The following is a 16,725-nucleotide window of genomic DNA, read 5'->3' on the forward strand; positions in this document are numbered from 1 at the left end:
AGAGGCATAATGAAAATAAAGGGTATCTCAGTATGTGTGCGGTTTGGAAGAAGATGAAATGAAGTTGCTGAGGGTTGAATTGTGCCCCCCTATTCATATGCTGAGGTCCTAACCCTCAGCACCTCATCTTGTGGTCTTATGAGGCCATTTGGGAGTAATCCAAGAGCATAGTCACTCTAAAATAAAGAAGGAAAATTTGGACATAGTAACAAATGTAGAAAGAAAACCACTTGAATATGATGAGGGTCATCTATAACCAAGAAGGGAAGCATGGAGCAGATCGTCCCCTCAGGCTGGAGGTGGGTCGGGGTAAAGGACCCAACTCACCCATCTCTGGTTCTCAGACTCCCGCATCCAGACCGGAGACAAATCGTCTGAGCAGTCTCGTCTGTGGTACTTTGTCATGGATGCTCTAGCAAATGAAAAGAGGAACGGAAGAGCTCTGTAAACAGGTGAAACAACGAAGTCAGAGGAGAGGGCAGTGAGTTAGTTCCCGGCGCCTGCCAGCAGGTGGGGCTGTTGATTGGAACAGCTTTCTGTGGAAGCAGGGCAAAAAAGTTAGTCTGGGTGGATCTTTCTAACTTGGCAAGTGTTCTTTTCTCAAGTGAGAGAGACAAGGAGCCAGGCTGCAATAACCGCGGAGCTTGCAGCCCGTTGTGGAGCTGTGGTTCAGCATCTCTCTATGATTCCTGGAAGACGGGAAAAGCAGGGACAATATTTCCTGCGATTCTAATCCGTGCAGACAAACAGTTCAGTATGGTATGCGGACACAGCATTTAAACATTTGCTATCTCCAGCTAAAATGTAAACCGCTTAAGGGTTTGTGGTCGGATGTGCTGTTCTGTTTGCATAGCATCTTAGATAAGGTTGGAAAACGTTCTTTCTGGCTTGGCATGGTGGCACATGCCTGTGATCTCAGTTCTCGGAAGGGCAGGGGAAAAGGATTGCATGTCTGAGACCTGCTTGGGCTGGATAGCAAACATCTGCGTGCATTTTTCCCTTTCTTTAAAAGGGTAAAAACTTTATCCTTTTAAGTTTACTAAAAGGCGACATATTGCATTTCCTAAACCAATGTACAAAGTTTGCATTTAAATCTCCCAGGGATGGAGAAATGACTCAGTGACTACAGAACTTGCAGGGCAAGTGTGAGGGGCTGAGCTTGACTCCTCAGGACCCACGTGACCCGGGGCCGTGCACACAGCTGTAGCCCTCAGACCCACGTGACCCGGGGCACTGTGCACACAGCTGCAGCCCTCAGAACCCACGTGACCCGGGGCACTGTGCACACAGCTGTAGCCCTCAGAACCACGTGACCCGGGGCACAGTAGGAAGGGAAATGGAGACAGAGGAACCCGAGGGCCAGTGAGCCTGGCACACACAAGGTGCGGAAGAACAGAAGCCCATCTCAAACAAGGCAGAAGGTGAGGACTGATGGCAAGAGCTGACCTCTGACCTCCACAGCACAGAGCCTTTGTGAGAGACCTGCACGCGCGCGCGCGCGCGCACACACACACACACACACACACACACACACACACACACACCACATCACATGCAACAAACACACACACAACTCTTAAGAAGTTTTTTGAAGTTATCTAAGTGAGGCTTCACACACTTGTAAATCCACCCCCTGCGAGGCTGAAACAGGAGGATTTGGACATTTAAGACCCATCTGAGCCACACAGCAAGACCCTGCCTTACCCATTCAATCAGTCTGCCTCTGGTGTATGTTCCTACATACGTTATGACACCAGGGTACGAACAGATTTTAATATAGAGACATTAACAGTGACAAGACACAGCAATGCTTACAAAGCACTGTCACAGGTGCAATTTTACTTCATCCTCGAGAGATCTGTTTTATCTGTGTGTGTGTGTATGCACACGCGCACACACCCGTGTGTGTTGTTTTGAGATAGGTTTTGTTGTCCCTACTTTACAGTGCAGAAAACTGAGACCTGCAGAGTTTGCTAAACGTTCCAAGTAACACTCAAGGGGAACAACAGAGTCAGCTTTAGAACCCATTTCTCCCACCCTCCAACTCAATCCTCTCAATTACTCTACATTTTCAGACCTTAAACAGTTGTAGACTATATGGCTTCCCACCCTTGGCCTTCCAGTAGTCTCTGCCCCATTCCTTACTAATTATACAATGCTTATGTGATTCTAATTTTTAAAAATATTTTAGATGTATCTGTTTTATTTTATGTGAATGAATGTTTTCCCTCTGTGTATGTATGTTCACTAACAGCATGTCTGGTGTCCATGGAAGTCAGATCTCCTGGAAATGGAGCTATGGATGGCTGTCATTCATAGTGTGTGTGATGGGAATCGAACCCAGCCCTACACAAGAGTAACAAGCACTCTTAATTTCTTAGCAATCCCTCCAGTCTCCATTTTTTTTTGAGACAAGGTTTCACTATACAGCACCAGCTAGCCTGGGACTCACTCTGTCAAGTTGTCCTGAAACTCAGAGATCTGCCTGTCTTTGCCTCCCCAATACTGGAAGTAGACATGGGCCTCTGTGGTCTATGAAATGTTGATAGCAAGTCATTAATTATACAATTAGAGCTGATCTGAGTGTCTCTGCTCTGCACATTAATATAACGAGAACAATCACAGCCCCCTCTGCTATGAAGAATAGATAGTAACTCTACCCAACAACTCCAGATATGATACATTAAGAGCTAGTGTAGATCCTCGGGGCCAGATAGGCCTTAACACAAAGTAGCTCCATTTTCCTCAATATGAGAATTTGGAGGCTTAGCGTGCAAAGAACATGTTTTCTTTCAAGCAAATGTCTAGGTTCAAGGTCACAGCTATGAACGCCTCCACACCCACACAGGGCCGCCTGCTTGGGCAGGGAGTGCCCTCACTTCCCACTTGCCTGTTTGAAATAAATGGAGTAGGAACATTCCTCTCCCCAAAGGGGCACATTTCTCTCTGGCTCATTCAGCCCCCTCTTAGGACTTTGTGCCCTTTGCTGACACAGAGTTTTCGTGTAGGAAGAAAGAACAATTTTTCTATAAAGATTCCTGGTGCAGATCAGAGGCTATTTTACCGTAAAAGGAGCAAAATTACGCATCTTCTTTAATGTCAACCAGATGATTTTCTCCTTTGCGTTTTTCAGCTTTTGCTTATAATTCCAAAGAATTTCCGAGCAGCACAGGGCATATCTTGGCACTGTACACAGCTTTGCCACAGTCAATAGTGTTTGCTGGCATGAGTATTCTGGCTGCACCTTTTAAAGTTTCAGAATCTCATTTTCCGTGAACCCCTTACCCGTGGCACTGTAGCTCACAAACTGTGATGTGTATTTGAATGACAGAGCCTTAGAGCTGGGCAAATTGACTAGGGGCCTGCAGACAGTTTCTGTAAAGGCCGAGATGATTTAAGTTAGGCCTGTGGGTCTCTCAGCTTTGATTTGCTACAGCGACTTGCATCTGTGTCCCTGGCTTGAGAGGAAGGATAGCTGATCCTGGTACATGCTCTGGTTGCATGTGTTCCCCAAAGTTCCAGGGCGACGTGCTAACAAGTCTGACCTTTGGGAGGACTCAGATCATCGAGCTTCTTTATAGAGTAATGAACCAATGGGGTATCTCAGAATGACTTCATTGTAAAATGAGCTCTCTATTCCGCTTGCTCAGTCACATGGTCTTATGTGTTCCTTCAGGGTATGGTGCAGCTGGGCAGATGCAGGTGCTCTGCTCACGGATGTCCCAGGTCTGTGAGCAAAGTGAGCATCTATTCTTTTTAAACCACCCTGTCTGTATTTTGCATCTAGTAACAGATGACAGGCCAAAAAGGCTCAGTGTGTTTCAATAAAGCATCATTGTTTCTGGCCTGTGGCTGCTAGACGCATCTTACAACAGAGGTCCCTCTGCATAGAGATTTACAGCCTTAGCCAGCTTTAACCCAACCAATGTCTGATCAGTCTATTAACCACAGCAAAAGCCCCAAGTAGCCATGTTTACTGAGCATCTTGTGAGCAGACAAGCCCATCGGAACCTGGAGGCTGTGTTTGCTGTGTGTGTGCAGTATTGGTTTGAAGGAGCTCATTTTCCAGACTGATACGGGCTATTGCTCTTTGGCACTGAAGCTATTTTGATGTGGGGATCAGAATGAACTCTTATTGACATGTGAGGTAGTGTGATAAAAAGGTTACAACAACAACTTGCCCAATTGCAACTGGGAGCATTTTTTACTTTCTAGTCCTTCATTTTTTCCTCAGGAGACCCTGACTGTGTGAGCCTTTGTTTGACTACGACAGTAAAACTGGAACACATTCCTTACTTCTTGTCACCATCTACCCACTGAGAGAAATTCCCCCATGAGCCTCAGTTAGGCTTAGGGTTGATTTGGGTGGCAGGAGTGGGTACGAGGTGTGTGTGAGTGTGTGAGTGTGTGTGTGAGTGAGTGTGTGTGAACATGAACGTAGAGGCCAGGGTTGGCATCTCCACCTTATTTTGGGGGCTCTCACTAAATGTGGGACTTCCCAGTTAGGCTGGACTAACTAGGCAACACGATCTGCCCATCTCCACCCCATCTCAAGGATTGTGTGTCCACCATTACACTTGGCCTTTTAGTGGGTGCTTGGGGGCCAAACTCAGGTCCTTGAGCTTGCACAGCAGTCACCTTATGACTGAGCTATATCCTCAAGTCTTTGGGGTTGGCTTCACTAGGGAACATTACTTGAAGGGTCTGCTGGTAAGCATTTTGTGTGCCTTCCTTTTCACTTTTTCTGGAGTTATGTGGGCACTAGTATGGAGTGTAGGTTTTTTCCTTGCCAGTCACCTGGGCCCTGCTGCATTGTCTGAACCCCCAAACAACTCACAGGACACTTTATTAATTATAAAGCTGTTGGCCGTTTGCTTGGTTTCTTACTGGCTAGCTCTAATTTAAGTATTTAACCCATAATTGTTAATCTAAGTATTTCTCTTACCGGAGAAAGGGTCTGGACCTCTTACTCCTCTGGAGGCTACTTGGTGTCTCTCTCTGCCTCTCTTTCCCAGAATCCTCCTCGACTCCTAGTCCCACCTATCTTGCTTCCCTATTGGCCAACAGTGCTTTCTTTATTCAACAACCAATAAGACACAGATTTCAGAATGACATCTCCCATTATCTCCTCTTTTCTGTCTAAATAAAAAGAAAGGTTTTGACTTTAACAGAGTCAAATTATATGTAACAGAACAGTTATCAAGTAAGGACTATAGTTACAATTTTTAGTCCATTAACGTTTATTAAGATTTAAAGAAAATATCATCTATCCTATCTTTGTGAGTCTAAAGTCTTATATGTAACTTACCTTTTATCATAACTAAGGAAAACTATGATTATAACTATCTGCCTTCAACTCCATCAAAGACCACAGAAGGATAATATATAAACACTAGGATTGACAGAGACATCTTGCTACCTGGACACTCACCTGAAGTTCCACTGAAACGTTGGGGCCCAAGTGATTCAACAGCTAAAACAGCTAAGATGCAACCTTACAAAAACAATGACTTAGCCAGGTTTATGAGTTTTGTCATGATCCCCATGGTATGGATAGCGCCCCTATCAGCAGGAAGCAGTTTCGAGTGAGCAACGTCCAAATTCCCATATTGTTTATAAATCTTTGTTTTCATTTGAATGGGGCTGCTTATAATTGATTAATGATCACTATCAATCTCTTTTTAAAGGTAAAAGGAAATTATGGTCTGGAAATGAAAACTTTGTATTGGTATGTTTTTTCATTTATTGATACAAATTCAAGGTGAATTTTGTGATGTGTATATTTCTCCTCTTGATTAAGTATTGTGCTTATACTGATCTTTTAAAATGTAATGCATAATTAAATACAGATTATAGATAGTTACTTATAGTAGAATTTATAGTTAGGTTAGTTAGGTTTTCTAGATAAAGAGGTATATTTAAGATAGATAGATAGTCTTCAAACTTTTCAAAGACCTTCAGAAAATGGCATTTAAAATGGTTTAGGCTTTTTCTTGACAATGAGAAATGTCTGCTCCTGGCAGCACTAATTATGTCTGAGAGGAAGATGGACATCGAAGAAACTTGTTATGGAGTTTGCTTTCAACATGGCAAGATTAGCCATTTGGGCAAGAAACTGCTCTTGCCTAGACTGTTTGACTGTTGCTGTATAAACTGGACATACAGGACCCACAGAAAAGTACTACTGAATTTGGACAGTCTTAAAAGGGTTCCTGCTTCATGGAAGAGTCTGCCAGACTTTCAGCAGGACACAGAAAAATGACTGACAGACTGCCAATGCAGATGGACAGTTTGAAACTTTCTGCTTTGCTGAGATGTATTCCAGACACACTGTGGCCTATGGGCTGAAGATGGATGCCCCATAATTAATAAAGTGTCCTGTGAGTTGTTTGGGGGTTCAGACAATGCAGCAGGGCCCGGGTGACTGGCAAGGAAAAAAACTACACTCCACACACTAGTATGTGAGTCTTTTTATGGCCATTAGGCTAAACCCTAGCATGTTGACTGCTCTAAAGAAGAAGCACCAACCAAGGCCCCTGTGGCTTCAGTGTTGTCATTCTGGGGCACAGAGCCTGTAGGAGTCAACAGTTACCAGACTGTCCCACTACAGCTCCAGTTACCAGAGAGGACCTCTGACTCACCGGGTTTACACTGTAGAGAGCCATAGATCTCAGAAATTCACTTCCAATTGAATCACAGGAATAATCCTTTCTAAAGGGACTGTCCTGTGGGATTCATGGAAAGAGCAGACACAGATGGCGCAAATAAAAAGACTTCAATAGAATGGAAAGAAACACACCTGCTGTGGTGGCAGTATGTGCATCTAATTCCATATTCGGGTGACAGAGGCAAAGGATGACAAGCCATCCTAAGCTACACAGTGATATACTATATCAATTAAAAGCAAAAAGCAAGCAAACAAACAACTCCCTCCCCAAAAGTGTACAAGGGCTAGGAGCCAGCTGGATGACTTATTGAGTGAGGACACTTTCCACCAATCCTGGCAACTCAAGCTCAATCCTCTGGATCCTCATGGTGGACAGAAAGCAGAGGCATCGCATGAGGCTGGTCTTGCTACCCCCATGCATGTGCCATGATACTCATGTCCCCTGCTTGACACAAACACACGTAAAATAAGCGCATAATATAAGAAAAGTAAAGGCCAGGGATGTGACTCAGTGGCAGAGCCCCAGTACTTTAAAAATATTAACCAGTTGAGCTGGGTGGCTGTGGTACCTGTCTTTCATCTCAGAACTCTGGAGGCAGAGGCAGGCAAACTCTGTGAGTCCCAGGCCAGCCTGGTGTGCAGAGCAAGTTCCAGGACAACCAGGGATACACACAAAGAAAGCCTGTCTCAAAAAACCCAAATATATATGTTAACCAGTTGAGCTTTACTTCAGTAGCACAGGAACTAAAGTCAGAATGTAGCAGGTTGATTTGGCTCTGTGTAAGTGTGACTTTCATGGTGCTGGGGAAAATATCTGTGAGAAGGAGAATGAAGATCTCCTTAACAAAACCTTAACAAAAATCAATATAATTAAAAATGAACCAAGGACCTTTATGGGAGGTTTGCATGTACTAAACTGCTAGAGGGAGATGTCGAGCATGTGAGCATGTTGAGATGCAGATCCAGGAAAGGACTCTTTTAAAAAATTTTTTTAAATTTAAATTAGAAACAGGCTTGTTTTACATGTCAGTTCCAGTTCCCTCTCCTTCCCCTCCTCCCCTGCCTCCTACCAACCCCCTATCTCATTCCCTTTCTGCTCCCCAGGGAGGGTGAAGCCTTCCATGGGGGATCTTCAAAGTCTCTCATATCATTTGGAGCAGGGCCTAGACCCTCCCTCGTGTGTCTAGGCTGAGAGAGTATCCTTCTATGTGGATTGGGCTCCCAAAGTCCACTCATGTACTAAGGATAAATACCGATCCACTACCAGAAGCCCCATAGATGGCCCAGCTCTTCTAACTGACATCCATGTTCAGGGGGTCTGGGTCGGTCCTATCAGTCTGGGGTCCTTGAGCTCCCCTTTGTTCAGGTTAGCTGTTTCTGTGGGTCTCTCCGGCCTGGTCTTGACCCCTTTGCTCATCACTCCTCTTCCTCTACAACTGGATTCCAGGAGTTCCGTACAGTGTTTAGCTGTGAGTGTCTGCCTCTGCTTCCATCAATCACTGGATGAAGGCTCTAGGATAGCATATAAGGTAGTCATCAATCTCATTATAGGGGAAGGGCATTTAAGGTAGCCTCTCTACTATTGCTTAGATTGCTAGTTGGGGTCACCCTTGTAGATCTCTGAACATTTCCCTAGTGCCATATTTCTCTTTAAACCTATAATGGCTCCCTCTATTATGGTATCTCTTTTCTTCTCTCCTCTATTCTTCCCCTGACTCAATCTTCATACTCCCTCATGTCTTCCTCTCACCTCCTCTTCTCCCCTTCTCTTTCTCCTAACTCCCTCCCCTCTTGCTCCCATTTTACTCAAGAGATCTTGTCCCTTTCCCCTTCTCTTGGTTACCATGAGAAGCCATGGTTAGGGTCCTCTTCGTTTCCTAGCTTCTCTGGTGGTGTCAATTGTAGGCTGGTAACAGGAAAGGACTCTTTTTTTGTTTTTTGTTTTTTTTGAGACAGGGTTTCTCTGTGGCTTTGGAGGCTGTCCTGGAACTAGCTCTTGTAGACCAGGTTGGTCTCGAACTCACAGAGATCCGCCTGCCTTTGCCTCCCGAGTGCTGGGATTAAATACGTGTGCCACCAATGCTCGGCAGGAAAGGACTCTTAAAAGGACCTCAGTAGCTTGGGAAATAATAGCAAGAATTATGTCTGGGTTGGTGGTGCCTGCCTACAGTGTCAGCATTTGGTAGGCAAAAGCCTGAGAACTTGCATGACATACATACTGAGTTCCAGAACTGTCATGGCTACATGATAAAATTATGTCTTAAAAAAAGTATGTATGTGGAGACTTCATGAAATTAGAAAGCTTCCAAACAAGGTGTGGTGGCTCATGTGTATTGTCCCTAAAGTTGGGAGGCTTGGGCAGGAGAGCTGGCAGGAGTGTCAGCCCAGGTTGGGCTATACAGTAACTTCCAGACTTGCCCGGGCTACAACGCCTAGGCTTTAAGCAGAAAGCAAGAAAAACAAAGACCTTAAATTACCAAGACAAACCAAAACAACAACCACAACAAAAATGCTTCCCAGCAAAGGAAACTAGTAATAGGTTGCTGCCTTCAGAAGAAGAGAAAGTCTTCAATAGCCATGTGGCTGATATTGATACACAAAGTACATTCATCTCTGAAACTGAAGTCCCTCCTATAATATGTGTGCATCATAATTTAATTGACAGTTGATAGTGAGTTGGGTGTCAGGTTGTGGTATTTTTTTGGTTTGGTTTTTTTAAATTTTTTTCTCTTAGGACAAAAAAAACCCCACAACTTATAGTCAAAGACATCTGGTATTCAATAAAATATGTCACAGAAATCCATGAAGTGCTCTGACAAATTGCCCCAAACTGTGTTACCTATCCTATTTGTCACCTAACCTCAAGAGATTTCCTTTCATAGCACCCTGGATGCTTTTTGATAAAAGTCTTCATTCAGTTTTCACGAGTAAGAATTCAAACCTTTAATTTTTTGCCACAGTGTGTGTGTATGTGTGTGTGTGTGTATACATGTGTTCATGTATGTGTGCAAGCCTGAAGTTTACAGTGAGTATAATCCCTATCTGCTGAGCCATCTCCTGGACCCCCAAAGCTTACATTTTAAATGCATTCCAGCCTCTTAAGAAATCATTGGTATTTTTATTTCCATATACCCAGTTACAGTATTCAATAAATACTTCCCAGTGTTACCCACCTCTATTTTCCATTACTGTCTTCTTTACTATCCCATCCAAGAAGCTGTAAGTTATGAAAGAAGCTTTAGTTCTGTGGAAAGGGTGATTTTGGTCTGTGGCCTGTTTAGTCACTAATTAGATGCGTGCCTAATGTGTCCCTCAGCTATTAGATGAGGGAGATATTTGCTTCACAGTTATACATGGGCTAGTGGGGCCATGCAGGTAGAGAAGCCTTAACATTTCTGCGTCCTAGAATCTGATGGAACAGCTAGGTCTCAGTTTCCCTCTGTAATTTTCCTCAAAACAAGAGAGGAAGTCTTTAAAGGTGCACTGGATTACTTCCTGTTCATCCACATGATGGTCAAGGAGATTTCTATCCTTCAAATATCCACACAGCATGGTGAACAACGTGAGACACTATTGTGTCTGACTGCATCCAGTTTCCAGTGAGAATGTGAACACCTTTGCTTTAAATGTTGCTGTCCCTCACGTTGCCCTGTAGAAGTGTCTGTGGATTCCTAGGGAAGGCTAGTCTTGATGCCTTCAAGGCAGTGCTAGCTTGTACTTGACACTGTGAGAGTCTTTAAGTGTTATCAGAGACAAGCTCCCCTTTGTTCGCTTTAAGTCATAATCATTCATTAGTGGTTTTCTTCCTTTTTTTAATTTTAAACTTTGTGCTTTCCTGGGTATCTAAACCAATAAAGCTACATTTGTCTTTTTCTTGCCTTTAGCCTAAAAGTAGGGTGGGGAGTGGACATTGTCACCATAGATGCTTAGCACCCGATTTGTGCCCGGTTTACACCTGTCATGGGATCTCCTGTGGGCTTCTCCTGGAGATCAGATTGGATTCTGTGTGAGATGAAGATACTGAGGCAGTTGTCAGGGATGGGAGAACCAAAGCTGGACCCAATTCCTTCCTACATTCAAAGCTCGTGTCTTCAGTGTGGACTCAAAACTTGTGGGGCAGAGCACTGCTGAAGGCAGAACCCAGGGCCTTGTTCATGACTGACACGTGCTCGAGCCCGCACTGCAGCTCCTGCTGCACTGCAGCTCCTGTCTGCTTCAAGCCTTTTTCCTTTCGACTTTTGCTTTTGTCTGTGCATAAGGACCAAAGGGAGCGAAGATGTGGTATTTGAGCAAGCATTTGACATTCTGCTGTTTGCTTCTCTGGTGTGTATGTGTGTGTGAGAGCGTGTGCGTGTGTCTGTGTCCTCTGGGGCCAGAAGAGGGTGTCTGATCCTCTGCCCACTGGAGCTGCAGGCAGCGGTCAGCCACACAGGTGGGTGCTGGGAACCACACCTGGGTCCTCACGAAGAACAGCAAGCGCGCCCTTCCCCTCTCGGCCATCTCCCAGCCCCGCTTTTCTGTTACCGTTTCATTTCAGCTTTACTCTGGAAAATGAACCATTCAGTGGGTTGTTTGCTTTTTACACCTTCCTGGCACCTGTCCAGATTCTTATGGCATCACAGAAGTATCTGCCCAGAGGCATCCCACGAAGAAGAGCAACTAGAGAAGGCTAGAAGATAAATTACATGAATGTGTTGCTACAGACCTGCTAATAAAACCTGCAACAGGAGGAAAGCAGAGGGCGTGATCTGTTGGCAAGACTATTTAGTTCCAACTATCAAGGACTAAAACCACAAAGAACATATTATTTCTTTAAACTTTAAAGGAACAGAGACTTGCCAGAAAGGAAAACAAAAAAAAAAAGTTTTCTAATGCTGAGAACTTACTTATATAAACTCACAAAGAAAGATTTTCTTCTTCTTTTTCTTTTTTTTTTTCCTTTGGAGTATATTTTCTTTGGACAATCAACGAAGCTTGCATTCTACATTGGTCAAAGTAATCTAAGATTAGGGCTTATCAGATATAACCCTTACAATGTAGTTGTTTTGCATATCACAGCTGCTTGATGTTTATGCTGGCTGCTGAATAGCTTTACCACATTTGTAGTCAAGTTTAGAATTTTAACTGTCATTACTTTTCTCACCCATGACATAAATTCCACTTTGAGAAGGCCGCATATGAAGGAGGAAGAAAGTAGATTCCAAATTTAATTTGATTCCTTAAGTTCTCAGACATGGAAAATGTTTCTTTCCAAAAATTATGCCAATTAAATGATTTAAGTCACAAAGGAAAATTGGAATTTCTAGAATAAATTTGGACGAATAAAGTGTAGAAAGTTTATTATTATTTAGAGGAAAGAAAGAACGCATCTAAAAAGTTGGGGGCGAAGTCGGGCATAGTGGTTGGTGTATACCTTTAACTGCAGTACTTGGGAGGCAGAGGCAAGCGGTTCTGAGTGAGTTCGAGGTCAGCCAGATCTATATCGTAATTTTCAGGACAGCCCGAGCTAAGCTGGGGGCGCGATGTCGCTTAGAGGTAGGGCCTTGTACTGGACAGGGTCTGGGTTCCATCCTCAGCACCGCAAGAACTAGCGAGCAGTGCAAACAAATAAAAACTTCCAGCATCAGACAAACACTTTAGAGTGCAAGTTATTTTTAAAAATAGTATTGGTGAGGGTTCCCTTGGGAAAATCAGCTTTGACAGAAAGCAGGGCACAGTTTCTACTCCATCATTTCCTTCCTATTCATTTATTTGTCCCTTAAGTGGAGCGAAGTGGCATTTTCCTGGCGGAGAAAAGGTCGCTTTAAAATGTTACAGGAAGATACTGTTGGCTCCTGTGTGCCCGGCAGAGCCTTCGAGAGTTGGTAAAGCAGTAGTTTGGGAAAAACCTCCTGAGGACTTTCTAGAGCGAACTAGGGCTCCCGGGTGCTCTGGATGGCTTTGGGGTGCACACACGCACTGGCTTCAAAACTGAAGAGGCAGAGTTTGGAGCCGGGAAAAGTGGCCAACCGGGCCAGCTGCGCGCCAGTGAGCACCTGCTTGGTGGCTCTCCGGGCCGGGCCGGAGCTGGCTGGGCACTGCGGGCTGGCGGCCGGGAGCGGAGGCTCGTCCCACCTGGGCCCGAGCGCCACCCGCCCAGAGCCCGCCACCCGCCCAGAACCCGCCGGGCGTGCAGCCAGGGCGGCCGAGGGGCGGCGCGGAAAGGCGGAGGGCCGGGGGCGGGGGCTGTAGCTGTCGGAGGAGCTGAGCGCCGGCAGGAGGCTCAGGCTGGGTCGGGTCGCAGGTGCCACGGCAGCTCTGGCCATGAGGACCCTGTGGATGGTGCTGTGCGCACTGGCACGGTTGTGGCCCGGGGCCCTGGCTGGTTGCACAGAGGCCGGGCGCTGCTGCCCTGGTCGGGACCCAGCCTGCTTCGCTCGCGGCTGGAGGGTGGACAGGGTCTACGGAACGTGCTTCTGCGATCAAGCCTGCCGGCTCACCGGGGACTGCTGCTTCGACTACGACAGGGCGTGTCCAGGTGGGTGGCTGGGCCCGGGGAGGGGCCACAAGCCCTGTACACCCCAGCCGTCGAGCAGAAGGCAGGGCGCAGGACCACTAGAAGCCAGGAGTCTTCTGATTGCTTCTAGTCCAGGCCGGTCTCAGCCTCCCAATCCCAGTACCCCCAGCTGGGTCCCTAGGTTTCTGGGTCCTCTTCACTTAACATCTCCTTTTGTAGGCCACCTCTGGGGATGAATTCTGTGACTCAAGAACTCCAGCTGCATAGAGTCACCTGGGGCCTGGAAGGGTGTTGCGGACAGTTTTCAGGGTGTGTCTCTGGGCCAGCCTTCACTATACTTATCCTGTCCGCCTCATAGATCGAGTTTGGAGTTCAAGAAGGGTGATGGGAACAAACAGGAAGGTGTGACTAGCCCACTTTGTGCTAAGCTTGTCCTTGGGGGGTGAGGTGAGGGCTTAAGGCTCTCAGAGGTTGTGTGTTTGGCGGAGGGTTCCAATATGGATACTGCGGCCTCTGGTGAGGAGGGTTTCCATGCGCTCCAGAACTGTCCTTAGGATGTTCCCGCCTCAGGTCTCAGGTCTCCAGTGTTTTCATCGACCAGCTTTCCTTAGAGCGAGGCGTTTTCTCATTTAAGTTCCCCATAGCATCTCAGTTCAGGGTTCAGTCAACAACGCTGGTTTAGTTGAATTTAAAGGTAAAGGGGAATGCAATCCTGAAAAACAAACGCTGCCGAAGAAGTCAGCTCTGGAAACAGAAGCAGCCTGCTTGTTGCCAATCACATGACATTGGTCCTCACTCGTGTCCTCAGCATCTTCTGGGGAGAGGGCCCACAGGATCCAGGAACAAGGCCTCTCTTGCCTCTGCTAAGAGCCTGTCAGCCCCCAGGCAGGCCAGTCATGCAGACCTGATACAGGAAGACCACAGCCGATTTACTGACTGAGGACTAAGTATTTACCTGTGGATAGGGATGCCCTTTTTCATATGTGTTTTTTTCCTGTCCCAGGACGCCTTGCCTCAGAGTAAAGGAGGCTGGGAAAGTCAATTATTCAGGAAATGCAGTTACTATAACCCTGACAGCACCTTAAACTGTGTGTCTCAGCCAGTTGAATAACTCAGCAACGCCATCTCGCCAGAATTTGGCTCTGAAACCACTCTTCCACCTACATGTTAAGTATGGAGTTCCTGTAGCCTACGGTTTGGCAAGCACAAGGATGAAATGGCACTGCAGATGCAGTCTCTGCTCCCTGGGAAGTCACCGTGCACCCAGAAACACAAGAACCCACATGTAACAGTAGAGTTGGTTCCCTCTTACCCTGGGGGACACTTTCCTTGATGAGTGGGGCATGCCTGACGCCATGTTTTGTTCTGCTTTTTTCTGTATGTCCTTTTGAGCAGTACCAGGGTTCATCTCCCTTTCATGTTTTATGTTCTAGTACTTTTGTGCACACCTTTTTTTTAAAGATTTATTTATTTATTACATATACAGTATTCTACCTACGTGCCAGAAGAGGGCACGAGATTGAATTGTAGATGGTTGTGAGCCATCACGTGGTTGCTGGGAATTGAACTCAGGACCCCTGAAAGAGCAGTCAGTGCTCTTAACCTCTGAGCCATCTCTCCAGCCCGTTCTAGTACTTTTGTGTTTTTACTTCTGCACTTCATGGTTCTATTTCAGTGAAATAAAGCCCCATAACATTACCACAGTGGCTGCGTTCACTGAGAGGGCAACTTACTTCACGGCTGTGGGCAGGCGGTGTGCACAGCACTGACGTCATGAACAGCGGATGAGTCATATTCTGAAAGGAGCACAGTAGCAGAGCAGTGTGAGGTCTCATGTTATTTGGAACTGCATCCATGTGAAACTTTACTATTTCCGGAATGTTCCATTTAATGCTTTCTGAGGTCCTAGGCAGTGAAACTAGGTGGGGGAGGGGACTATTTCCAAAAAACAGGTAATCTGGAAGACAGTCTGGAAGAAACACCTAGAATACCTGTAGGAAGTCTCATGACATCTCTGTCTAGTTGCCTCTGGAGGTCAGGGTGCTTCTGCGTGCCCCTGAAGCTAACAGAGTGAACATGGCAGATTGTGAACACAACCGGATATCCAGATCAGGCTCTCCAGAGGCATGGCAAGCCCAGGGGAATATAGTGAGAGGAATTTCCTGCTGTACTTGGAACTTGCTATGTAAATGTGGCTGGCCTCAAACTCTCAGAGATCCTCCTGCCTCTGCCTCTGGAGTGCTGGGTTAAAGGTGTGTCCTACCACACCTGACTCAATGGTTTCTAAGAGACCTGGCAGTGCTAGGCTAAATAACCCCCCCCCATCTTTATCTGGCCACAAAGAAATGCAATGCCCTCATTTTAGCTTGGGATGTAGAAATAGCAAAATCAATTATTTTGGACTGGGGATTTATTGGATAAATTCAGGAGATAAGTGAGTTTATCATCTCGTGAGGAGCTCTACAGCAAATCTGGTGGAAGGGTTATGGGCGATAGGTGGAGGAAAAGGGAGTGGTGTGGTGGGATTTCAAAGCATATCTGAGTCCTAAATGTACTTCCCTGGGGGTCAGCAGAGAGCTTGTAGGGTGCACAGAAGCAGGCTTGAGACCCACAAGGCTACTTGCTGGTACATGCTGTAGTCTGGTTTCCTGTGAAGAGAAGAAGGAAATAGAGGCCACTGGAAGCTGGCTACTTGGTGAGACTGAGCCTGCTTGTGCATTACAGCTAGGGATAAGAGCCAAGGGCAGGGCGGAGCTCACAGGCCCAGCCTCCTCAGCCCTGGGCAAGCTGACTTACTGTGGGTCAGGACTGTTGTGGGCCTGCCTCCACTGGCCAGAGCTAAATTTGCAACTAGAAACTGCCTGTGAGATCAACTCTTTGGCAGAATGCCTTTATTCTCATGGAATTTTCCCTCCAAATACTGATTATTTGTTTGTGATCTCCTTCCATCTGAAGTAGCCATAATGCCATGATTTTGTCCTTAGACTCAGAGAATCCTGGGTTTAACCTTTAACCTGCCATCTACTGGACTCATGACTTTGGAGAATGTGTGCCAGTCTCTTGGGGCTCAAAGTATCTCATGTGTAGAAGGAAAATGACAAGAACACAACAGGGACTGTCACGTGGTTACTAGCAGGCAACACCTACGAAGCCCAGAACTTGGTATATGGCAGGCTCTCCTGTAGTAACTGTACCATCATCACCTCGCAGCCGCAGTGGGCACTGCTACATAGTTCAGTTAATAACACTTACACAGCAATTTCAGGAATACACAGCATAGTTATTTCTGCTTGTTAATATTAAGCCACAACGGTCTACCCAGACATGGTGGCAAACACTTAAATCCCAGCACTCAGGAGGCTGAAGCCAGAGGATCAGAAGTCCCAGGTCTACCTGGTCTATGGAATAAATCTGAAACCAATGTGAGTAAGTTAGTTCAAAAATACATTCGCAGGGTGTAATTTAATGGTAGAGCATTTGTCTAGTGTGAGTAGGTCTTGAGTATGGTCACCAGCACCACTATTTTTCTTTTTGCAAAAATCTACCCTGGACCCTGGGGAGA

The 16,725-nt window shown here is 45.9% G+C and overlaps 1 protein-coding gene and 1 long non-coding RNA gene across 2 annotated transcripts in view; both read left to right on the forward strand.

The window, feature by feature from the left end:
- The first annotated feature begins 1,309 nt into the window (after positions 1–1,309).
- On the forward strand, positions 1,310–11,576 carry LOC121138968. Its single transcript, XR_005875836.1, has 2 exons — positions 1,310–1,421; positions 11,205–11,576. It is a non-coding gene; the product is annotated as an uncharacterized LOC121138968 (long non-coding RNA).
- A 1,320-nt stretch (positions 11,577–12,896) lies between these two features.
- The window catches only part of Sbspon (somatomedin B and thrombospondin type 1 domain containing), a 28,851-nt gene continuing 25,022 nt past the window's right edge, over positions 12,897–16,725 (forward strand). The window contains exon 1 of the mRNA XM_005066768.4: positions 12,897–13,184. Coding sequence (XP_005066825.1) covers positions 12,971–13,184 — 214 coding nt within the window. The 5' untranslated portion in view covers positions 12,897–12,970. The remainder of the gene's footprint in view (positions 13,185–16,725) is intronic.

Source organism: Mesocricetus auratus, unplaced genomic scaffold, assembly GCF_017639785.1.
Source record: "Mesocricetus auratus isolate SY011 unplaced genomic scaffold, BCM_Maur_2.0 Super-Scaffold_6730, whole genome shotgun sequence".
Taxonomy (NCBI): Eukaryota; Metazoa; Chordata; class Mammalia; order Rodentia; family Cricetidae; genus Mesocricetus; species Mesocricetus auratus.